A 25,947-nucleotide genomic window follows, 5' to 3' on the forward strand; every position below is an offset into this window, starting at 1 on the left:
ATTTAGTTGTTAATCCGTTCGAGGTGGTGTTATGGATTGTACGGAGTATTCTTCTTCTCCTTTCTCAATTCACTTCACTTTCGAGGTAAGGAAAGTTGGAAATTTGTGTTTTGAAGAGTTGTTTGTTGATCTATGTAGTTCAAAGTTGTTTGTATCCATGGAAATCATGAATTGTGTTTTCTGATTTGGTGTAAAGTGAGTGTGAAGTTAAGTTTTTTATGTGGTGAGAAGCATGAAGAAAAGGTTAATGATTTGGATATTTTTAAGTTGCATGTTTGGCATGGTGCTAAAATTAAGTAGTATATACTATGTATGAGTGTATTGTTGTGTTGCATGTTGGTTTTATTGGATTTTCATGTGAATGGAGAGGCATATTTGTGTTATGCTTTGGTGTAGAATGCTTGTTATGTTGAGTGCGATTTCAACATGAGGCTCTCTATCTTGTCACATCAGGCGTAGGGATTGGTGATGTCGGACATAAGGGGAGAGACTTGTCTCAATTTACAATGGCTCTGAGCTTGAGAGCATTAGGAGATCTCTGACTTAGTGACGTCGAGGCTCGGGTTGAGTGGTGCTCAACATGACCAACTCAAAACTCTCTACCTATTGGGCCCAATGCGGCGATGTCGAATGTGAGTCGAATTAAGACTCTCTGCTTGAAATGAGGTCGAACGTAAAACTTTACCACGCTAAGCACAATATTATAGGGGCCTCTACCTTATCCATGTTCGACGGGAGTTGTGTAGTGCCAAGCATGGGCGAGGTAGAGAGGTTTTTGCCTCGATGGTGTCAGGTGTAGGGTGTGTGGCATCAAGCGTTGATTGCTTGATGAAAACTAGTTGTTTAATTTCACAATTTGTGAACATGAGTATAATAGATTAATCTATTGGATGTTTTAAGAGACCATGTGTTGTTCATTCTATGTACATTGATATAATTTGATATTTGTAGAGGATTGATGGTTGAAAGTTGGAAGTTGAGTTTAGTATATGTTGTGGAGTTGTGTAGTTATATTAAATATGTTTATCGATGTTGTGTTGTTTTCGAGATGATGAATGTCGACAGTACTTTATCCATTTAAGCATGGTGTTTAAAATTGTGTTAATCAACTTAGGACTAGAGGTAGAGGAGATATTGTTCTAAAGTTGCATATCTCATTGCATAGATATTATGTTGTGGTGCTACGATAACCTGATTTGTTAAAAAATCCTTATTGGGAAGTTGACTCTTAAAGAGATAATTGAGTTTCCTCTAAGTCCTTAGTTGGTATCGTATGTAGTCAAGGTCAAGATATACGTGTATATATAAAACACCATATTATAGAGGTTTGATCGAGTTATACTGATTATAGGTGATTAACCAAATAAAGTACAAAGTTGAGAACTTTGTTCCTAAATGAGTATCGAAAGAGCATAATATTTGGAGGATAGTCATTGGGCTAATTTTGTAAGAGGTTTAGTTAAGTTAGCTAATATCATGTTATGTCCATATCTGGTTGTTATACCTTGATAAAAACATTATACTTCCTTGTTTAAGTGGTGACATTTAAGAAATCAAGTTGTTATGTTGTGAATTGAAATCCAATTTGTTGTTGACACATCAAGACTAAAAAGATCACCATGTGTTGTTAGTTTGATAAGGTCAAACCACTTAAATTGCTTACCCTATGTTATAGAATATCTCCTAGTTAAAATATGTGATGATGCGCATGTAATTGTTGTGTTGTATATATTATGTTGTTGTGATGAAAAATTTGAGTTGTTTATTGTGAAAAAAATATATAAAACATTGGAATGGGACGTTGAATAATGTATATCAAAAACTCACGTGTTTTCAAGTTCGTGAAGTAATATATGCAATAGGCGAAAGGTTAGTAAAAGTAATCAATAAAATATTGTGTTTTTATACTAGTTCATCTTAACCGCCGAGGTTATGCCCAATTTTTAATCCAACCAAATTGTGCTCCACTAACTTTCAACAAAGTTACAAGTATTATTTTATCAAGTCACTTATGACTTAAACAATAATTCTTTGGTTGACCTATTCAAGCCACTATCCAATTATTATTTTACAGACAATCCTCTTTAAGCTCAAACTCAAGTATTATTTTACCGTCAATCCTCTTTAAGCTTTACCTTATAACAATGGTTATGAAAGTATTACGAAGTTGCAATTATCGTCTCTTTTAGATGTGATTACAACAATTAATTTCAATACAAAAGACTCTTTAAGAATATTTCTAAAAGACGAGTACAGATTATTTTTCTATATTTACACTTTTGTTCTCTATACGTGATTCTTTGTCTTCTTTTGAGTTTTAAAGTTTCTTATACAATAGCTTTGAAAGAGATGACCGTTGTAGCTTCTTGAGTCAAATTCATAAAATTGGTTTGTCCTACTCCTTTGTATGATCTTTAGAGAAAGGAACTAACTATCAATGCATTAAATGATTTAATTAATGTCTTTCACCTAAACATATCCCTTATCTATGATAGATCAAGCTACTTATCAAAGCAGAGTAGCAAAACAAGAATAGTAGGAAGCAAAGTTATCGTGCAGGGGAAAATGCAATATTTTTTCAACGTTATTTATGTGAAATGTAGAATCCTTGCCATTTATTTTGTTACTTTTTGTGCTTTTATACACTTTTAACAAAATAAGAGTTCCAAGATAACAACTTTCAATTTGTTAAGGTATAAAACATTCATTTGAACATTTAAACTCGTTAGTCATAATAAATAATGATTGTAAAAAGACAGTTTGTGTGGTTTGTCTTATTAGTTTCGTACTATAAACATTATTACGTCTTACTCTGTTTGAAACAATGACTTTTACACCATGTTTTCTTACTAAAAATGTAGTGTTTGTTATCATTAAAACTTATAAAACACAAGGGATCGTCTTTTTACTTAACATTGATGTAGTGATGTTCAAATTGATATTGTGTAGTGGTAGACTGAGTTGTTCATGTTGATATATACTAGTTGTGTTGTGATGTTATATGTTGATAGTGGTCAAGGCAGTGAAAGTGATATGATATATTAATATTGTCGATACTTTGTGTTGTATATATGTTGTTTCTTAAAACTTTAGCTTACTCCTATGTGTTTCCATGTGGATGAACTATGATAATCATATTTGGTATAGGAGTAGAATATGGATAGGCTTGTGTGGGAGCTATTTTGGAGGTCGTGTCGAGTTTGGCGATGTTGATATTTTGTGCTACCTTGGAGTAATTAACTGATAGTTGAAGTTGTTTGACTAACAATGTGGGAGCTATTTTGGAGGTCGTGTCGAGTTTGGCGATGTTGATATTTTGTGCTACCTTGGAGTAATTAACTGATAGTTGAAGTTGTTTGACTAACAATCTAAGTTGTATAAATTACTTTTACTAGATTATTGTATTTTTAACACATATGTTTGTATAGTGTTTCACTTTCATATGAATGATATATAATACATGTTCAGATATCAATAGATATGTAACTCTAAGTTGTTATATAAACAATTACAAATTATTATTATTATTAGATATATATTTGAATATTGTTACTTAAAAAATGACCTTTTATTTTTTAATATTTAGAGAGGATCAATGAAATTAGAATAAAAAAGTATTTTAACATTCTATTTTTTATTAAATTTCTGTTTCAATATTATTACTAATTAAAATTTAAATTTTCTTTTAGAAATATTCTTATATATATATATATATATATATATATATATATATATATATATATATATATATATATTCAAACATCTCCTATCAAAACGAATTACCAATCAAATTTCTATATCTTTCCTTTCACAAATCTAATTGTTATACATTATAAATTTTATTTTAAAAAAATAAACAAAAATAATTAGATAAAAACAAATATAGGTTTCATGTAAACAAAAAAAAAACTATTCAACATATTATGGACAGAAACAACAAAATTAAAACAATCAAAATCTATAACATTAATCAAATTAGATTCTTAAAATATATTTATTAAATCAAATTATTATGTTAAAGTATGTTTCCAAAAAAAAATTTAAAAATTAATGTAAAATATTTATATTAATTGTAAATATTTGATAGAAAAAATTAATTTTGATTGGAAAATTCACGTCATGGAACAAATTATAATACAAGTAATTTAATTTGAAAAAAATATAAAAATATATTTAAAAATACAACCATTTAAATTTTTTTATAAAATATATAATATTGATTTTAAATACACTTCATTCAAATTTTATGTAAAAAATAAAATATTTGATATACATGAAGCGAATAACTTCTTATATATTTTTTCTCCTAAAATCTCCCACCATTACATTAGACATATTATATAGAATCAAAATTAAAATTATATTATTATATAACAATACATTAATATAAGAAATCGCAACAACATCATGGGATATTTAATTAATTAATCATTACAATTTTAAAGTAATTGTAAACGAAAAAAAAATATTGTCATTCTATAACTTTGTTGTTTGATTTGTCAACAACTGTCAATAACTTTGAGATTGAGAGAGCCCAATAGTACATTGATATTTGAAGGGTTAGATTAGAGGTAAGTAGAATCAGCTCGAGGAAGGTATAAAAAATAAAATTTCAAAAGTAAGCTCATAACTTATATTTGTTTAGAACCTCAGAGAGAAGGCAAAGAGAGATCCTTTCTTTTTTCTCCCTTCTTCCTTACTTGAATTCCTTTTCTACTTTTCTCCTTATGGGTGAGTTGTGTGGGCTGGAATCCGAGCTTGTGAAAAGAAAGGGTTCGAGTTGGCGTCATATGGAGTTCATCCTCTTCTCCTTTTGTGGATTTGAGTCTCCAAGAGGCAAGGGAAACAATGATTTGAATTTAGGGTGTACTATGGGGTTGTGATGACCGAAATGAATTGTTTATTTATGTTGATTGAGTAATGATGAAGTTGGAAGGGATTTTTCATGGGTTTTGAGAGTTTGAGATGTTCATGGAGGTTCATGATTTATTGGTTATCCTTTTTAGTTGCATGTTGTTTTTGATGATGAATTATTGTATGTGTTGTATAGATGTTATTTAAGGTATTTCATGTTGTTGGAACTTTCTAATGCTTAGGTATTGTGTGAAACCGGGTTCTACATGAGTGCAGAATTTGATACCACGTCAAATGTGGTTCTAAAGGAAAGGCCACTCACGTTGGATGTAGGATCGATGACGCAAGGTGTGAGAAGAGAGACTCATATCAGGTTGGAACCTCATCGGATGTGGTTGAATGGTGCCAAGCGTGGATGCCTTGAGGGTTCTCTAACTTGGTGTTGTCGAGCCTAAGGTTGTGTGGTGCCTAGTGTGACCAAGCCAAAGCTCTCTATCTAGATTTCGTCAGGTGTCGTGGTGAAGATATCGAGTGAGACTCAGGTTGAGACTCTTTGCTTGAGATGGAGTTGTGCGTGAGGTCCCATGGGCCTATGCCTTAGCCACGTTGACCTAAGTTGTGTAATGTTGAGCGTGGATGAGATAGATAATTCTTTGCCTTAGTAACGTCAGGCACACACTGAGTAACGTTGGACGTGAGTTGGATGATTTGAAGTTGCATTTTAATGGTGTTTTTAAGTTAAAATATTTTTTAAACACATAATACAACCTCATTCTTGTGTATTAACATTTTTTTTTCTTCACATTTTTTAATATAAGTTAAAATATACTTTTGATCCTTTTATCTTATTAACAAATTTTGTTTCAGTCATTTATCTTTTAAATAATTTATTTTGGTTATTTAACTTCAAAATCTGAGTTAATATTGTCCTTCTAAAACAATCTTTTTCAAATATTTAGGACACAATTTTGAGCCATCTTTTATTTGATTTAAGACGTAAAATTTGTTTTATTAGTTTTACTTGTAATAATATTAGAACAAAAAATATCACAAACATGATAAAAATTCATTAGCAATTTGATTTTAATGCTAACAAACTATAATAAAAGTCTTAAATTATAAGTTAATTTGTTGGGTGTTTGGAAAAAAAAAAGTTAAGTGATATTAATTTTAAAGTAATTAAGATGCACTATTTGTTTATACAATGTATGTGAGGCTATATAGTGTTGAAAAAAAATAAAGAAAATACATGATTATTAAAAATTATTATTTTTACTTAAGTTTATTTTATCTGAATTTTAATTTGAATTTATACATTACATTTAAGACTTTAATACTTATACTTATAAAAATGTCACATTTTTTTTTCCTTCTTCTTGATCCATTTTCCATTTTCCTCCATATTTCATCCACGTATATTTTTAGTTCCCATATATTGATTACTAATGTTTACGTGACACTAATAATATGACATTATATTAATATGACACATAATAAAGTTATAATGATATTATTATTATTTTTATATGACACATGGCATTATGACATCAACAAATTGACATTTTTGTAATTATATTTAATAACAAAAATTAAAAGTATTCACAATGGTTTTATCTTAATTTTTTCCTTACCAAAGACAATTTAGGTGATATCATGAGCTACTTAACTTTAATATATGTATCTTATATAAAATACAATTGCTTAATATAAAAAATTATTTCTTTACAAGGTTTAGCCATCAAGCATAAAGAGAAGGAAAAAATAATCGTAAAAATCATAACAATATACTATAAGAAGATAAACAACAACAAGCAAAATATTCCATAAATGAAGAACATAAATCATCAAAAAAACAAAAGAGCAAGACATGTTGACCATGATACAATTAAGAGAAGTTGAGGCATAATAGTAAGATCTAGAGGACAAGGTAGTGAGACAATGAGGTTAAAAGGATGAGACAGTGAGTTGGGAAGGAGATGTGTACAAATTTGAAGGGTGAGGTGATGCAAATGAGGGTTAAGAGAGTTTAAGAGCGAGGGTTGAGAGGGTTCATGCAATTTGACAACGAGGGTTGAGAGATGAAGAAATATGAAAGATTGTGAGATGGCGATGAGTGAGGGTTGAAAGAGTTTGAGGATTGTTGAGAGATTAAAGAATTCAAAAGGAGTATTTGAGAGATGAAGACCTCTAGAAACTTTTCCCCTCATAAATTATAAATCTAAGAAAAATTGAAAAACAATTTAATCATAGATTAATGGATGTGAATGAGTCTTTGTTATAATTTGTAACTAATTATGATAAAAGTTAATTAAAATATCACAATATTCTTATTATTTTATTAAAATTGTTGAATTAATATTTTAATTTCATACATCATCAAGTACAAATAAAAATAAAATAAAATTTAAGAGCTGCTTAAAATTTTATGCTAATAAATTGCTCATGAGATGCTTAAATATAACGTAACAATATAAACTTCAATAAAATGAAAACGATACATCTTTAAGATACACCCATTATGGATTCTAGTAATTAAATATTTGATATTTACATTTAAAAAAAAAAAATTCAAAGATGGAAAATAAAAACGATAAATTAAATAGTAAAAAGCGTATTTAGTTTTTTTTTCTTCTTCTTATCTTTAGAATTGTTTCTTACTTTTGTCTTTTTTAAGGAAAAGAGAAATAGAAGATGCCTGCCTTGCATTATACCGGCCGTGATATAGATTGAACTTATCGAAGAGAATGTATAAAGTAAAGTGAAAAGAACACGAAATAAAAAATTAATAAAGGAAAATGATCAAATGTCAAAATCATATACGATCTCTAATTTTACATATAATTAATTATTTTTTATAAACTTAAAATTTTAACATTTATACCAATAGTAAAGACGATATATTTTTCTGTATATATATTTTTAGACTATTTTATTTACGTAATTTCCAAAAATTACTTGTATTTAATTATAATTATTTTTATCATTTACTTTTTTTTATAAATAAAACACATAAAAATGGTTTTTTTCACTGTTTATCGTAAGAGAAATGGTAAACATTTGATAGTGTAATCTCAAGTGTATGATTCAGCTGTAGGAATTGGTTTGAATCTTGTCTTGTGTATGCAGTCGCGTTAAATTTTGGGACTAGCTATCTCACTTTTTAATGTATTTTTAACCTAACAAGAAGATTAGTCACTGCTATCACGTAGATACCACGAACCAAAACATTCGATAGTGTTGACTAATAAGTAATAATTTATACGAGACGGGAAGAGGGCACATCCTCGTAAGCCACGTCAGCTGTGACACACAGTGCGATTTGTTATCGGTCTGGGTAGGTAATGCGATGATTTATCCGGTGAAGGGAAGGGAAGGCAGAGAGAGAAAGAGAGTGGTGTTGCTTAGTAGCCAAGACAATAATAATATTGAAACCCAATTTAATTAGGTTTCCACCTGCTATTGTATCGTTAGAAACCGAAACTGTCAAGAGTGGGCGAGGATGGCAGAAGAAAAAGAATCAACGTCGATTCCTCTTAGTCAAGCCGACAATGCATCTCGCGACGATCCCGAAGACCCAGCCAAGTCTCCTCCAAGCTCCCCCAACTCCTCCACTCGCAGGGTCCTATTCCTTATTTTTCTCTCTCTTAATTTCAAATGTTATTTTTCTCCCTTTAAATTAGGGCCACCTTCTTCGATCTCGGATCTTGCTCTTCGTTGTCGTTTTGTTTATTTATGCGGTGGATGTAGATAGTCGGCAAGTCAACCAAGAGTCTTCTCGGAAATCTATTTTTATGGGCTCAGAAATAGGTTTGAACCCGGAATAGAATGTTTTGTAATTAATCATGTTGACTGCATAACGGATCTGCATTTGCAGCATTTCACGACCAATGGATTTTGTTTAAGGTGTGTTTTTATGTTATACAAGAATAAGCCCATGTCGTAGTGGAGAGACTAATAGTTCAAATCTTAGCTTTGAGAAATTGCTGAGAATATTGAGCAGGGGAGTCTGTGGTCCATATTACCGAGGGATAACTCCATTTCTTAAAAATATCCTCTTATCTTCTGAGCGATCAACAATAGTTTTTATTTTGGTTTGCATTTCCTCTCATGATTTTTTTATTTATTATTTCTTTACAAATTGGAGTGAGACCAATAAAGTAATAATATTCTCTATATAAGTTCTAACACCGGTAGGAGTTCATTCTCTGATTTATGGGTAACATGTTGAGATTTTGCTTGCACTTAGCTCTGAGGAGCAAAATTTGCTCCTTGCTTTGTTGTCCTAAAATGTACTTATCATATCTGAATAAAATTGTTAAATTGGATCACACAAAAAATATGACGAACTCAAAAAAATTGGAACATGGTCATAATTAAACTGCACTTTCCTGTTACCCTAAATTAGACATGCCTCAGGAAAAGGACACATGACTGCTGGGTGTTGGAATTCTAGGCTGATTTAGTGTGAGCCTTTCTGCAAACAACTGAAGCAAGAGTGGTTATCTTGCTTTTTATGATAAGGAGCTCTAGTGAGCATCTGTTTGGTGTAATAAATAGGTTATGAAGTTTTATATTTTATTTCAAGAGAATATCTATTTTTATCTTGCTATTGACCCATTATGTGCACTTGTTTCAGGCTTGCTGCTTTGTTCTCCAGAGTTGGGTCTCAAAGAAATTTATGACTGGATGGTAATGGACAAAACCACTCATTTAGATGATTAAATTTTATTATCATTGTTGATGTGACATTTTTTATTCGTTTGATTATCAATCTGCAGTGTTGTTCTTTTTCCAGTAGCTGTTACCTTCTTCATTACATGGTGGTTTATTCAGTTCGTTGATGGTTTCTTTAGTCCAATATACTCCAGGCTTGGCATTGACATATTTGGTGAGTAATTTATTTTGCCAATTAACATAGCTTGTATAATTATTTTTTCCTTCTTGAGAAGTTACCAATAAGGGGAGTTTTTATTATGCTATATGTAATATAGACTGTCATATGACATATATCTGAAACATAAAAAGCAAAGTGAACGAATATATACTGCATGAACTTGAAAATTCAAAGGTAATATAGACTACTATATTGTTTTACCAGTTGTGCAGGAAGGCATTATTGTTTCTTATAAAGTTTTAGTGGCTAATCTGGAATAACTCATTTGACTTGTGCTGTAAATGGTTTAGAGGATATCTTACTGTCTTCATTCTTGTATTTCTCTGGTTTTCTTTGATAAATTTATTTTCTATCAAGACACCTCACATATAATATATTGCTGCAAACCTCTTATGTTCCTTATTTATTTTTTAACCTTTCCATTGGGTGATCTGGATTTTGGTACTTAACCTTACTCTGTTTTAAATGTGATGTATAAAGTGTGAAGGCTCTTTGTTTGTGGTGCAGGACTTGGTTTTGTTACATCGTTAGCTTTTGTATTTCTTATTGGTGTTTTTGTTTCGTCATGGATGGGAGCCACTGTTTTCTGGATTGGAGAATGGTTCATAAAGCGAATGCCCCTTGTTAGGCATATATATTCTGCATCCAAGCAGATTAGTGCTGCAATATCTCCAGGTATGCTCTTCATAGGCCATAACTGCATTTCAATTAGAATTAGCCATAAGAGTTAGATAGTGGGGTCTGAGTTCACAGAGATGGGCAGTGGCCAATGTACAGGTTGGGTAGCTAGTGATGTTACAATAGGAAAAGTAACTTCTTTTTAAGTAACTTTCATGGCAGAATGCATAATATTCTTTTTTTAGCTTTACCTTAATTTTAGTGTGAATATTGTCATGTGTACCAAAGGCACACAAATTGGCATGTCAAAGTTATAATGCAAATTATTTTTCATCCACTCTCACTCACATACGCCCATGGGACAAACTACTTGGTTAATTTTGAGCTCACCAATTTTCGTATGAAAACATCTCTCACTAAATAGCATTTCTCTTGAGCAATATGGATGTGACGATGGAAAAGAAAAGAACTAACAAATCCGGGTTGGTTATGGCATTCTGTAGTTGTAAAGTCAATAAGGAATAAATGATGATAGTTGTGGCAATGGTTGTTATGTCACGGGTGTGTTGTACTGGTAGGGGTTTTGTAATTGTAATATACTGGTGAAGCTGAATCGGTAATGGTGATTATAGAAAAATTGATGGTATTGATAGTATGTTGGTACAAATTCACTAAACTAAATTGAGTACATATATAATAAATTTAGTTATTAGTTTTGTCAAGTTATCATATGCTATGAATAGGGTTCATTAGGCCATTCGTCTATAGATTAAAGGTATGGTTTAAACTGTTTTTCCTCATCATTTTACCTGTCTACATTTTCTTTTAAGCCAAACTGTCTTCCCAATCAGTGAGTTATAATGTATTATACTAGTACCAAGAATCAGTAAATAAGAAAAAATGAAACAGCTTTATGGAAGAATGCAGACCCTGTCTGTCTGGACTCTGTGAGAATAGGCTAGAGTATCCAGAGAAATTCACGAGACTCTGGATCCTCCTAACAATTTCAGATTATGACCAAAAAGACCCATTTGGCCATAAACCCTTGCTGTCCCTGTACAAATAATAACACACCCAAAACTAACTATTTATTCACCTTGGGTCCTGTCAACCATTTATAATGATTTTTTTTAACACCTTTTCAGATCAAAATACCACTGCCTTTAAAGAGGTAGCAATTATCCGTCACCCACGTGTTGGTGAATATGCCTTTGGCTTTATTACATCAACTGTTACTCTACAGGTACTCTGAACTGTCTCTATAAATTTGTTTACCAACCTCCTCTTATTTATATTGATTGAATATATGTGACGGTTTCATTCTTTTATTTTGATAGCAAATAAACTTCCATCAGTTTCTATTATTTGTATTAATTTGACTGCCATGAAATGTAATATATCCAGTGTTGGAAGCTGGAATGCACACATATTGGTATCACATATAATACGATGTGGTCCATTTTAACATGATTCTCAGGAAGTCACCTTCATTAGATCACTGCTGGATAATCGTAACAATAACATTTGAAAAAAGGGCTTCTGTAAAATATGGTTTCTAATACTTGATATGTCATTTTCTACGGGGATAAAGACACGTGTCTACTATATACCCTATGCATTTATGTGAGTCTGTGTGTGAGATTTGAAGCAGCATTAATTTTGCTAAGTACATCCCTGGTTTACAATGTTTTTACTTAACATAGTGTTTAGTTAGAGGGGAATGAAGGAGAGAGGAGGGGAGCAAAATTCCTCTTAACCCAATTTTAACTCCCTTCTAATATTGGCGGGATTTGAAGGGGGGAAATGATTTTAAAACATTTTTAATATAATATTCAAAATATTCTTATTTATGTTATTAAATTTTGAATTATAAAGATACAAAAGTAAATTAGTTTTTAAAACCATTCTTCTCCTCCTCTGAACCAAACAAGAGCTTTGTTTTAGATATTTGATCATTGATTATATCCTTTTTCCTCCATCCCAGAAAGATAATGAAGATGAAGAGCTTTGTAGCGTTTTTGTCCCAACGAACCATCTGTATATTGGCGATATATTTTTGGTTAACTCGAAAGATATTATAAGACCAAATCTTTCCATTCGAGAAGGCATAGGTAAGTTTTCTTTCCGTTGATTCATTGCCAACTTTACTTTACGTGGGTCGTATTATTCTGCATGTTGAAATTCTTAAACTTTATTTACATGTTTTCTAATTTTATGGTGTAACGTTTGGTTGACGCTGATGCAGAAATCATTGTTTCCGGGGGAATGACTATGCCACAATTGATATCTCCAGTGGAAAGGGAAACTAGACCGAATGAGAGAATCTCTCTGAACAGAATTGGATAAAGAATTATACCTGTTGAAGATCACGACTTCTTGTACTTGTCGTCTATTAACATGGAATGGATGGACCACGTTGGTGATGGACATTATATTCTGAACTGCCTTCTGATGGAAATTGTATTTGTATAAGAAAATTGTTGTTTTTTACATTCTGTTAGAAGTTCAAATGAAAGTAAGATATCTTGTACCACTGTAGTTGTATTCCCAGTATACCCCCTGCTTTTGTTCTATTTCTATCCACCCAACCTTAGTTTGACACAGACGAGCTACCAATATATATTCTGAGGGCCTCATGTTATTAACATGAAATAGTAACAAATCATAGTAGTTGGATCTCTGTCCAAATATAATTGATGAGGAGTTTATCTAAATTACATCTATCTTCCTGTTTGTCTGTTTGAAAAACTATGTTGAGTTTGTTCTTGATTTTTCACCTTTACGAATAGGCAACATGTACGAAAAATTTTAGGCAATAAATTGATGATTAAATTTTACATATTATTAATAAATTTGGTTTCGTAATTATTTTTTATTGCTATCATCGTGATAATATATTAAGTTTGAGTGGTTGGGATAATTTATGTTTGTATTTTATTTTTCTTACATGCCATTTTATTTTATGATACTTTTATTTTTTGAATTTTATATCAATAAGTTATGTATAAAAACATTTTTTATATTTTAATTTTTAATCAATATTTTAATTTCTTGGATAATATATTTTTTGGTACACTTAAAACCATTACAATTAAGTGTACCAAAAAAAATCTATCACTATTAAACTAATATATATATATATATATATATATATATATTTTTTTTTTTTTTTATATTTATAAAAAAGCTATTTAGAATATAAGTATTATTTTTAATATAAGCATAATGTTCCTCATATTTCTTCAAATTATATAATTTTATATTTTACCTGTATTTACAAATTTTTATTTTTTACATGTTGTATAAATCCACTATATTTTCTTTATTAGAAAAAGTGAAAACCAAGTGTAAGTATTTTTGTAAATTAATTTTTATATATTAAACATGAATTTTTATCTTAATTTTTATAAATTTTTCTTTACCAAGAGTGTGACACCCTTCTACCCCAACATTAATACACAATAAATGTAAATATTTTTTTTTCTTTTTGAGTAAATAAAATCTTTCGTAGTTGACAAATGTCTCAAATATCACAAGGTAGAAGATTCACATTCATAACTCATAAATCATCACTCCAATGTAGAAATTATAAAAGAAAAGAAGTTAAGATTTTCAATACAATTTAGTGAAAAATAAGAAATCATATATATATACAAATAATAATAAAGGAAATATAAATTAATTCCAGTAAAGGTGGCAGTGCCTCCTGGTTAGGGATTAATTTATAACTTCCAAATCATGTAATAAAAATATAACAAAAATGTACATTTGAGTCTTTTATTGGATTATAAACTTTATCTACATTATCTCTTCGTTAGAAATTACAAAAGAAGAGAAACTAAAGTTATTAAAACAATAACATATTAAACTAAGCTAGCTATGCCCCGATGTCACATCCTATCAGAGCATGCCCAACTGAAGTCTTAAGCCTCATCAACCACATCCTCATGATGCTGATTGCCTGCAACATAATTTAAACATATACAAAAACAACAAGGGAGTGAGAAACTTATCACTCAGTTTTAGGTGAAGAAATAAAGGTTAGATAGCCAACAAATATAAATCACATATAAATAATACACATAAATAATCAATATCACATATATACTCATTTATCATGTTATGATGTCATGGACTCGACTCATAAATGCATGCATGTGGCGCCATAAGGAAGTTTCACATATCATCACTGGTGACTCTAAGGTACACCTTGTTAGCATGTTACATCGTGGGTGACCCTAAGGTACACCTTGTTAGTCGTGGGTGACCATAAAGTACACCTTGTTAGTCGTGGGTGACCATAAGGTACACCTTGTTAGTCGTGGGTATGCGGCCTCAGCGGCACACCTGGAGTCATATATGCATATGATGCATGTCATACATTTATAATTTCATTCACTCAACATTTAACTTATTACATAATTTCATTTAGTACATCATGTCATCATTTTTCATATTTTTATAATCACAACTTGTCTCAATAGTCCATTCGTAGGTCTCATGTCATTTGTCCATATTTCACAAGGTCATGTCATAAATACTCCTCATAAGGTCCGCATAGGAATTCATAGAGAACATTCTTTTTCATATTAAAACTTATTTAGTTTTAGCATTAATTCCATATTCATTTATTACTTTCAAGGAACAAAGTAACAAAGAACAAAGTAACAAGGAAACAAAGTAATAAGGAACAAAGTAACAAGGAAACAAAGTAACAAGGAACAAAGTAACAAGGAACAAAGTAACAAGAAACAAAGTAGAGCAAATAAAAAGACAGAACAATAGGCAAGGGATTGGGGGTCAATCCGACAAACAAACTATCCAACAATTATCCCCACACCCCCGAGCGAGGTTTCTCACTCCCCTTACCTGGATAAGCGGAGTTGAAACTTGGGTATGGCCTCCTCCTCTGGATTCCCTCTTTCTTTCCCTCTCTTTCTTTCTCTTTCTCTCTTTCTCTCTCTCTCTCTCTCTCTTTCTTTCTCTCTCTAAGATTTTCACTTATCACTCCGTTATAAAATTTTCACCCTCCTACCCCTATTTATAGGCAACCTGGTGTACCCGGAACGGCCCGTATTGAATTCGGAATGGCCCGTTCCGGATCCTTCGAATCTATGCAAAATTTTCAACTGGAACGCCCCGTTCCAAAATCAAAACGGCCCGTTTCCAAAAAGCAGAACGACCCGTTCTAAAATTAGAACGACCTGTTTTGGGGTTCACGTTTACACTTATTGACCATAGTTGGAACGCCCAGTTTCTAACACAACTTTTTAAGCATTTTTAAAATCTCGGAACGGCCCGTTTCCCTTTGGGAACGACCCGTTCTGGTAAAACAAAAATGAGTCTTTTTATTAATTTGGAACGGCCCGTTCTGCTGCTCGAAAAATAGTATCTTTTTTTCGTCTGGAACGGCCCGTTCCGGCGTAAAAAAAATATAATTTTACAAAATTTTTATAACCATTTAATTAACTAAAATAACTATACAAAAATAAATAATAATCAACATTATATTAGTAGAAAATTCGGGGTGTTACAAAGAGAGTTGGTAAGATTTTTTTTTATTTTGTATTTAATTCAATTTTTATTTATTATAATTTTTATTAATTAAATATTAATATTTTAAAATAAATTATTAATAAATAAAAAATAAATTTTACAATACAAATTATTTATTATAAATCTAAAATATAATTTATATGTTTAAAGTTGTTCATGTATAATTATTTTAAAATTTAATTATATTATACGTAATAAACATATATATGTATATTGTATAGACTAAAATACTAGTTTATATATAAATTATAATAATTATTTAAAATGAGATATTTTTAGACATTATTATTTAAAGTACAGATAAATTAATATGATTATTTAAAATGAGATTTTTTTTTAAAAGTTATTACTTGAAAAAAATAATTCTATGAATTTTTTGTTAAAATTTTATCATTTAAATTTATTTTTAATTTGAAATTAAATTTAATATTTTTAAAAACAAGTATTAATAATTTTAAATAATGAATAATAATAATCTTATACAAATAAAGCATAATTTATATGTGTAAAATATTTATCTCGTAAAAGATAAAACATTTAAATACTAATACTAGTATATGTATAAGGATATAAATCAATTCTTATATATTAAACATGAATTTTTATTTTGCATGAAAACATTTTTTAGAATTTTTCATTGACATGAGAGTTTTTAGAGATTTTTTTAATTTGTTGTCTAATTTAGTTTTTATTTATTTTAATTATTTATGATTTAATTTTTAATATATTTAAATAAATTATTAATAAATAAAATAATATTACACTATAATATAAATTATTTATCATAAATATAAAATAAAATTTATATATTTAAAAATATGACTTATATATTTAAATTAATATTTTATTTATATATATAATTTATTATAATTTTAATAATAAATATTATATATATTTAATATAATATATATTTAATTTATTTATTTCACATATTAAAATAAAAATGATGAAATCTTTTCAACGTTGTTATTTTAACAGATAAAAAAAAGTAAGCTTAATTGTGTTTTTGATCAAGTATTGTAGTCGTGCAATTTTGATCTTTAAGATTTTAATCAAGTAATTTTAGTCCTTAAAAGATTGTAATAGTGTGATTTCAGTCCCTTGATTTTTAATTGAACAATTTCAGTCTTTTAAATATTATAATTGTGCAATTTTAGTTTTTTTCATTAAAAATTTAATAATTTTAAAATTTTAATATATATATATATATAAGATTTTAAAATTATACAAATTTTTGCTTATTTAAGTTAATGTATATTATAATTTTTTGTTAATGTATTAAATGATATATATTTATTATTACTACATAAATAAAATTTATATATTATTATTATTTTAATATTATTGATAAATTAATATAAATAATACTTTTAGTATATTTATAGATAAACTAATAATTTGATCAATATAACTTAGTATATATTAATATACTTTTACAAAAATATAAATATATTAAATAAGATGTGTATATTTTTAATTAATATACTTATATTTTTTGTAAAAGTATATTAATATATAATAAGTTATATTTATCAAGTTATTAGTTTATCTATAAATATATATAGTAGTAATATTATTGATATTAATTTATCAGTAATATTATAAAAATAATAAAATATAAAATTTATTTATTTAATAATAATAAATATATATCATTTGATACATTAACGAAAACTATAATATACGTTAACTTGAATAGACAAATAATTGTATAATTTTAAAATATTATATATATATATTAAAATTATTAAATTTTTAATAAAAGAGACTAAAATTATTCAATTAAAAATTGAAGAATCAAAATCGGACGATTGCAATCTATTAGAGATTAAGTGTGTGTTTGGTTAAAATTTTGAACGTGATAAATCACGTCAAAATAGAAGCTATCAGTTATAACTTGTGTTTTAAACGTGATTTTTGCTTCGAATAACGTTTTAGATGTGTTATCAAACACACACTAAAATTACCAAATTAAAATTTTAAAGATCAAAATTATACAATTACAATACTTGAGAGATAAAAATACAATTAAGCCATAAATGTACTAGTCTTTGTTTCATAAAAACAGAGGATGCATCATTGCATGTTTAAAGTTTTAGTTTATTTATTTATTTATTGTTATTTTTCCCTGTATTAAAAGTTTTTTATTTTTTTACAGACACAATATTAAAGCTTTATAGATTAGGGATAGATTAGGGAGACCGGAATAGCCAATCAAACCCGTCTTCTTGTTTTCTTTTCCTATCTACAGAAAAAAAAACCCAAAACCCTAGAATTTGAGAATCTAGAGCAGCAATGGACTTCGACGAGTACGATTATTTGGAGAAGACAGTGGAGGAGCAAGAGGACAGAGACTCGAGCAGGAGGAAGAAAGAGAGCGGTGAGAAGAGCGAAAGAAGCTACCGGAAGCGCGAGGAGATCGACGACGGCGCTGACGAGAGGAGGAGCAAGAGGTCAAGGGGCGACGACGAGAATGGCTCCAGGAAGGAGAGAGATCGCGAAGAACGCGACAAGGAGCGCCGCAGGAGTAGCAGAGACAGAGACAGGGATGGAGAGAGAAGTAGCAGAGACAGGGACAGGGAAAAGGAGAGAGACAAAGAGAGGGATCGGAGGGACAGAGATAAAGAGAGGGAGAAGAGGGAGAAGGAAAGGGAAAAGGAAAGAGAAAGAGAGAGAGAAAGAAGGGATAGAGAAAGGGAGGAGAGAGAGAGGTCTCGGAGGAGCAGAAGTCGTTCTGAGCGAGAAAGAGATAGAGAAAGGGATTTCGACACCAGAGATGGCCGGTAATACACTTAATCTTACTTCGTATTTGCTAATTCTCTGCTTAATTTTTTGCTCAAATTTTTGGCATGGGTACGGCAATATATATTATAATAGAATACTATAACATAGATGATATTAGCAGAACGGTTTTCAATAGCAGCCATTTTCATTTGCTATTGTGAATTGTCCCCTCTCATTTTCTAATGCTTTTTTGTTTGCTTCATATGCATAATAGGATTTGAAACCCTTCTTAATTGACAATTTCACAAAAAACAAAACCCGTCGATATTTGTTTCTTCATACTTTACAAGACTATTTTTTTCAGTGTTCCATTATTTCTTCTAACTTTATATTTCCTAGTTCACATTCTGCTAATATATCTAATATGTTGCATCATTCTTTTCTGTTTCTATTAATTTTAGCATCATCTTTTTTTTTTTTTTTTTTTTTTTTTTTTTTTTTTTTTAACTTCAAAACTATGTTCTTATTGTTCGTAGGTTGGCTGTGATTGTGCGTGTAGACTATGACTTATTATTTATCATGAATTTCTTTAATTTTTGTTTTGTTTTTGTTTTCGAGTATTTATGTGAATAGTACAGTTCCTTTAGTTTTTTTTATTTATTGTAATTGTAACATTTAAAAAATAACGGCCTTCCTGCTACAGCATTTTCAAAGGTGGCTGCTACCTGAGATTGATAAATACGGGGATAAGTATTGAGTTAAAAAGGTAGCTAGGAGGATGCACTGTCCTTCAAATGTTAGGAACCTGGCAATAATATTTTGATTAATTCATAAGGAAAAAAAAAATCCTGAACAGGGGCTCTGGTGTGTATGAATATCATAGGATTGAATGCTACTTTGGACTGTTATATTAACAATATACATTGTGTTTGAGACATTACTACTTCTCAGATTAGGTTCTGTTTTGGACTCTAATATTAGCAATGTATGTTTGTTTTATTCTAAAAATTATAAAATCTGAATATCAGGTCTAAATTTCATGTACTACGCTATTCATATCATATAGCCAAATTTTAATTTGAACTGCAGGAGATTTAGGGACAAGAAAGAGGCAGCAGAGCCTGAGGCAGATCCAGAACGGGATCAGAGAACTGTATTTGCTTATCAGGTTGATTAGTTGGCCTTTTCATTTGTTATAAAATTATAAGATCTGATATGTTAGGACATTGGTTATCCTTTTCTAATGATTGCCAATCTGCTTTGTGATGATTACAGATGCCCTTAAAGGCATCAGAGAGGGATGTTTATGAATTCTTCTCAAAAGCGGGCAAGGTCAGTTGGCTTTAATTTTTCATACAGTTTTTTTGTTTGTTTTTATATCTTATTTTACTATTTTACAAGTGGGAGATGGCTTATGTTGCCATTAGAACCTTTGTTATGTCTTATATAGTGGTAAGTTAAGTTGATAACAATCAGTATTCTTTGCCGGGGGTTCAGTTGAGTATTCCATTGATTTTATTGTGTTTAACAATCTGCATGCTGGGGAGTGCATAAAAGGGTTATATGTAGATATTTTGAACCACTTTGCATTCTCGAGTGAATATCTTATCCCTCACGACTTCTATCTTCTGAGAATTCCTCAATTCTATTTACTTCTAATGTTTCTTATTTTTAGGTGAGGGATGTCCGTCTGATCATGGATAGGAACTCCAGACGATCTAAAGGAGTTGGGTACGCATTTTCTTGTAAAATAATTTATTCTTCATGTGCATGCACTATTGTGGTATTAGGATATCAACTTTCAAGAATCATGTTTAACTGTATTCTTAAATGGACTAGCAATGCGATAATGATGAGGGATGATGGGAATACCTTGCACTCATGTTTAATCAATTCATGCTGCGTACTCAAGGTAGATGACATAATCCCGGTTTTCTTTTTGGTCCTTTTCCCAATTTTCTTCCTCTGCATTTGTGATACACATACAGTGAGGATTTCTTTCTTTTGTTGTTGAGCCATTTCAGTTTATATCTCTTGAACTGGTTATTACATATTTATCAACAAGGTTGACATGGAGGGAAATTTTTCTACATTCGTCTTTCTTCTTTGGGGGTGGGGGTTTTGGCTGGGTAGCCAATGGGTATCTAAATGATGTCCATATAGATTTGATCCTTTTTGGATTTTAGAATTGTTTGACAAGTAGGTTGCAGTATCAGACCAGCCTTAAGTTGGGTTCTCTTTCTTAGCATTGGATATGTTAACTGGCACATAAATAAGTGAAAATGTGTTGGTGGGTTATGTTCCTCCCTGTCTCAGCGAGTCACTATGGTTTCTAACATGGTCTTACACTCTCTTGATTGAAATATATGTTTTAGTTTTGAATTTTTATTATGCTAGGCTAACATTTTCTTTACATGAGTCAGATGCATCAAAAGATACTCTCAGCTTGAGCTGTCTGAACTAGAGTTTTTGTTTCCCTACATCTTTGCTGTATGCTTTGTAAGTTTTGATTGAAGTCTTTGTATTTTGTAGTTCAGAAAACTTGATGTAACTTCTTGATGAGGATGCAGGTATATTGAATTTTATGATGCAATGTCAGTGCCAATGGCAATTGCCCTCTCTGGCCAGCTTCTTCTAGGACAACCTGTAATGGTCAAACCTTCTGAGGCTGAAAAGAACCTTGTCCAATCTAATACTACTAGTGGAGCTGCTGGGGTAGTAGGACCATACGGAGCTGTGGACAGAAAACTGTATGTGGGGAACCTTCACTTCAACATGACAGAGGGTCAATTGAGAGAGGTATTTGGCTTTGGCTGTCTGGTGAATGTGTTTGACATGGGTTTTTATTACTGTCAGTCATCATTAGGAATATGAATGTGGAAAATGAAGCATTAATTTTATTTAAATATAACCTGAAGAACAATTTCGTAGCTTTCCTCTAAACTGGTTTAGTGTATCTAGTCTGCTGTCAGATTTTAATAAAATGATTTGATAATTGGACATTCATAAGCTTTTACCTTTTTTTCTTTAGATTTTTGAGCCATTTGGTCCAGTGGAGCTTGTGCAGCTGCCTCTTGACTTGGAGACGGGACATTGCAAGGGCTTTGGGTTTGTTCAAGTTTGTTACTAATGCTTAACTTCAAAAAGTGTTGTTTCCAATAATAATAATGTCACTTAACTCTTGTATATTAATTCTTGAATAGTTTGCCCATCTTGAGCATGCCAAGGCTGCTCAGAGTTTAAATGGAAAATTGGAGATTGCTGGCAGGACTATCAAGGTAAAAAGTGTTTCTGTGTGGTTCTGTCTGTTTTATTCACTTCACATGTCCTTAGTTTGTAATTAATGCTGTTCATCAAACACAGGTTTCATCTGTAACTGATCATGTTGGAAACCAAGATACAACTGCAAAATCTGCAGACTTTGATGATGATGAAGGTGGTTTGGTAAGTGTTCACTTGTATAAAACTTGAACAAAAATGGGTTCCCACCGACAATTTTTCATTGAAATTTATTTTCATTGTATGAAAATTTTGTTTAGGTGGACTGTGCATGTGCATGGTTTTCTATTCAGTTTGTTAGGCTTAATTGATTGGATGTTTTGTTTATTTCAATATTACTTTATATACTTTAGTTGCTAATAGTTCTAGATCTAAATATTTGTAGATCAATTACTGGCTTGTAACTATTTGATATTTTTTTGCATTAAAGCTTTACTTCGAATGAGTACTTACCATTTCCCTTGAGTAAATGATGCTGAAATGGCATTACAATTTTATGATGTCAGACTAATTAAATACTTAGGATCCCTTATTAGTTGTGGTTTTTTTTTTTTTTTTTTTGCATATTCACTTGGCTTAGAATTAGTTGCTTCCTGCATTCCCTCTTTCTGATCTGGCTTGAAATCTTAAGTTTTCCATTTTTTTCCTGCTTCCACTTATTTGGCACTCGGCAGTCAGAAACTGCATTTTTTTTTCTATGTGGGACTCTGGGTTAGGGTGGCGGTGCTTAAGTAGCGGCTATTTGCTTCCATGAAGTTCTGTTTTTTTTTTTGTTTGTTTAAGAAAAAGCTACTTTTAATTTGAAGAGCTTTCCTAAAATTGTTTGGTGCTTTTTTTTCAAGGGGAAAAGGAGCCAACAAAATCTCAGACAAATTCTTAATTTAGTCTATTATTGGTAATGAGTTTCCTTCTCATGTATTATGCTTTATTCTGTATACAGGCTTTAAATGCCCAATCAAGAGCATTGCTTATGCAGAAGCTGGACCGCTCTGGCATTGCTGCAAGGTTTGTGTAATTTTTTTGCTCTTGTATATTCTGTGAAGATATTCATTTTCTTAACAGATTCCAAACACTGCAGCATTGGTCTGCCTGTTGTCAATGGGTCAGCTCCTGCTCAACAGGCTATTATGCCTATTGGTAATCCAGGTATAATACCAGCTCCAGCTGTCCCAACACAAATTATGCCTACCCCAGTGATTGAACCTGTTGGAAACCCCACTGAGTGTTTACTGTTGAAGAATATGTTTGATCCCAACACTGAGGTGAGAATTAATTGATCAATTACAATCACCCTCTGCCATTTCATTTAACAAAGTACTAATATCAAATATTACAAAATGCAGACAGAACCAGATTTTGATCTAGACATTAAAGAGGATGTAGAAGAAGAATGTTCCAAATATGGACGGGTGAAGCATATCTATGTTGACAAGTAAGTTTATGAACAGTTAGCATTTGTCCATAAATGCTCTATTCATGCCATTCTTCCTTTATCTTATTTATCCCATGTACACTTTGTGCACACTTGCCATTTTATAATTGGTTCATCTTTTATACAGAAGAAGTGCAGGATTTGTGTATTTGCAGTTTGAAACGGTGGAAGCAGCAAGTGCTGCTCAACGTGCAATGCACACGAGGTGGTTTGCAGGCAGAATGATTTCTGCTATCTTCATGGTATGTCTTTGAGTGCTCTAATGACTTTGTTTCTTCAGAAATGCAAATTTAACACATTACAGTAAAAACTGTGTTGATTTCAACTGCCCCGTATTGGGAGGGTATGTGTCTGGAAACTGGGCATTGTCTGTTGATAATTTTAAGCTGAGGAGATTAGTATTGTTATAATTTTATAAACAAGGGAAGCTAGTGTGATTTAAACAAATCACATGAGATGTCTTGTAATTAATCTGCTTTCTAATAGAGTAAAGGTTTGATTGGCTTATTGGGTGACTATGATTTCTGCTGTCTACATGGTATTATCTATTGTCATAGTGCCCTAATGACTTCGTTTCTTCATATATGCAAATTCGACACATTACAGCAAGAATTTTGCTGATTTCAAATGTCTCATATGGGGAGGGTTTGTGTCCGGAAACTGAGGAGGCTATGTCTGATGAAAATTTTAAGCTGAGGAGGTTTTATAATATGATTTACAAAAGCAAGGGCTGCTAGTGTGATTTAAACAAATCACATGGGATGTCTTGTAATCTGCTTTGTAATAGAGTAAAGGCTTGATTTGCTTATTGGGGGAATCATTTGACCTGATAAGCAGTGGGAATTAAACCCCAGTCCTTCATACATGAAGTGCGTTGATCCTTGTTAGTTGAAACAATTCTGTTAGCAATTTATCTTCTAATTGAGCATTCGATTTTACCAGGCTCATATAAATGTTATCACAATTTTTTTTACGGTCACTGTTATGGCAGTTAAGCCAACATGTTAAGAGTACGAAACTAATAAATAAATCATGCTAAGATCGATGTGTATTTTTCATTGAGAATGCTTTGCATGCATTCGTATTGAGTTTCTAGCAGATGAGCGCTTAATTATCCGTGCCTTGCTTAACATTGTTAGAATGTTAGTGCAAAATTTGAGTTTCAAAGGAAATTTTCAGTGGGTCAACTTAAATTTAAATGCTTTATGTGCATTGCATTGTGCAGATGTAATGGCGGTGTGCAAAAATTGATTATCAAATAGCAAGCTTCTGGTTTTGCTGCAACCCCTTTCTTTTATATGCGTATTTTAAGAATATTTGTTTCTGTTTTGCAGCAACCTCAGATATATGAAGCCAAGTTTAAAGGGGACGCATGAAGAAGTGCTGACACACCTTATGGCTCTCGGAAACGACAATCTGCATATTTTGCTTGTTAGTTGTTTAAAATTGAGTTTAGTTCATAATTTTTTAATTCATGACTTGTACTATTAGATGTACGGTTACATAACTTTTACTGTCCAAGTGGTGTGATCTTCATGATCAGTGATTTTTTTTTTCATCCCAATGTATTCTATGTTAACCATAGTGCCTTCCCTTTTTTATCTGTTAATTTCTTGGTTACTTTTTCTATGCTAATGGCATGGAAGTGCTAGTATCGAACTCTAGTTCGCTTGTCCTGGAGAACCGAGAACGTATGTAGTGAATTGTACGATACGAAGGGTGGTCACATGCACGAAAATGGTAAGGTGTTAACGTTAAGAAAGGCAACTTTCATATAGCTTGAAAATGGTAAGGTATTTACGAACTCAATAGCATTTTAATGTTTTTGAAAAACTCTGAATTTTCTTAAAAGTATTTAATGCAGTTAATTAACTAGGTAATTAAATAACATGAATCAAGTATTAATCAGTTGGCAAAAAATTACAAATGATTCATGTTTGATACGTCAATGGGTTTTAGGTTCGATTGTCAAGGACTTAGTACAACATTTGGCCTTTGTACGAGTTTCAGATCGATTGTGAAACCAAGTGCAGCAAAAGTTAATCAATGAATGACAGAATATTAAACGGGTCTATTAGGGATGAAAAAGAGATCTCACCGGAAGGTTGAGTATGATAATGAATTTATTTAGACACACACTTAAGATATTTTAAAATTTTTTCTATTTAAAACTTTGAATACAAATTTAGAAGCGTGATTCTCTCTTATGTCAGCTTTGTCTAATTGTCTTCCACAGTACCCAAATTAAATATTTGATTTTTATGCAATTGAAGTAAGTAGGTAGTGTAAGTCAAAAGATGAGGGTGGACTAGGAATCAAGGATGTCAGATTGTTCAATTGGGCACTATTAGGGAAATGGGTATGGAGGTGTATGCTCTATCCAAGTACGATGTGGGCTAAGGTTCTTCAAGGTAGGTATGGGCGCATTGAGTCCTTTTCTAAGACTTCAAATGTGGATAGGAGGGATTCTTGGTGGTGGAAGGATATAGTTTGGGTGCTTCAACAAGGAAATTTTTGGTTGGATGAAAAGATTGATCGTTGTATTGGTGATGGTACTTCGACCCGATTTTGGGAGGATAAGTGGATAGGT

The 25,947-nt window shown here is 31.1% G+C and overlaps 2 protein-coding genes across 3 annotated transcripts; both read left to right on the forward strand.

Annotated features, from left to right (window-relative positions):
* The first annotated feature begins 8,135 nt into the window (after positions 1-8,135).
* Positions 8,136-13,080, forward strand: LOC109797336 (protein LIKE COV 2). 2 transcript variants are annotated; one of them, XM_020357346.3, is made up of 7 exons: positions 8,136-8,473; positions 9,491-9,543; positions 9,633-9,742; positions 10,256-10,423; positions 11,512-11,609; positions 12,351-12,477; positions 12,612-13,080. In XM_020357346.3, the coding sequence occupies exons 1-7, from the start codon at positions 8,354-8,356 to the stop codon at positions 12,710-12,712; spliced, it is 777 nt and encodes a 258-aa protein (XP_020212935.1). In that variant the 5' UTR covers positions 8,136-8,353; the 3' UTR covers positions 12,713-13,080. The 2 variants fall into 2 exon arrangements, with proteins under 2 accessions (XP_020212935.1, XP_082932618.1); XM_083076492.1 differs by lacking the exon at positions 8,136-8,473 and adding an exon at positions 8,514-8,661.
* Positions 13,081-18,106: 5,026 nt separating this feature from the next.
* Positions 18,107-24,941, forward strand: LOC109797055 (uncharacterized). The gene is made up of 13 exons (XM_020356953.3): positions 18,107-18,705; positions 19,736-19,814; positions 19,922-19,978; positions 20,322-20,377; positions 21,217-21,445; positions 21,678-21,764; positions 21,850-21,924; positions 22,010-22,090; positions 22,866-22,930; positions 23,004-23,187; positions 23,269-23,357; positions 23,485-23,599; positions 24,692-24,941. Exons 1-13 carry the CDS (start codon positions 18,218-18,220, stop codon positions 24,731-24,733), a joined length of 1,647 nt encoding a protein of 548 aa, XP_020212542.1. The 5' UTR covers positions 18,107-18,217; the 3' UTR covers positions 24,734-24,941.
* The last annotated feature ends 1,006 nt before the right edge of the window (positions 24,942-25,947 follow it).

The sequence above is a fragment of the Cajanus cajan genome, chromosome 6 (genome assembly GCF_000230855.2).
Source record: "Cajanus cajan strain Asha chromosome 6, NIPB_CcT2T_4, whole genome shotgun sequence".
Lineage (NCBI taxonomy): Eukaryota > Viridiplantae > Streptophyta > Magnoliopsida > Fabales > Fabaceae > Cajanus > Cajanus cajan.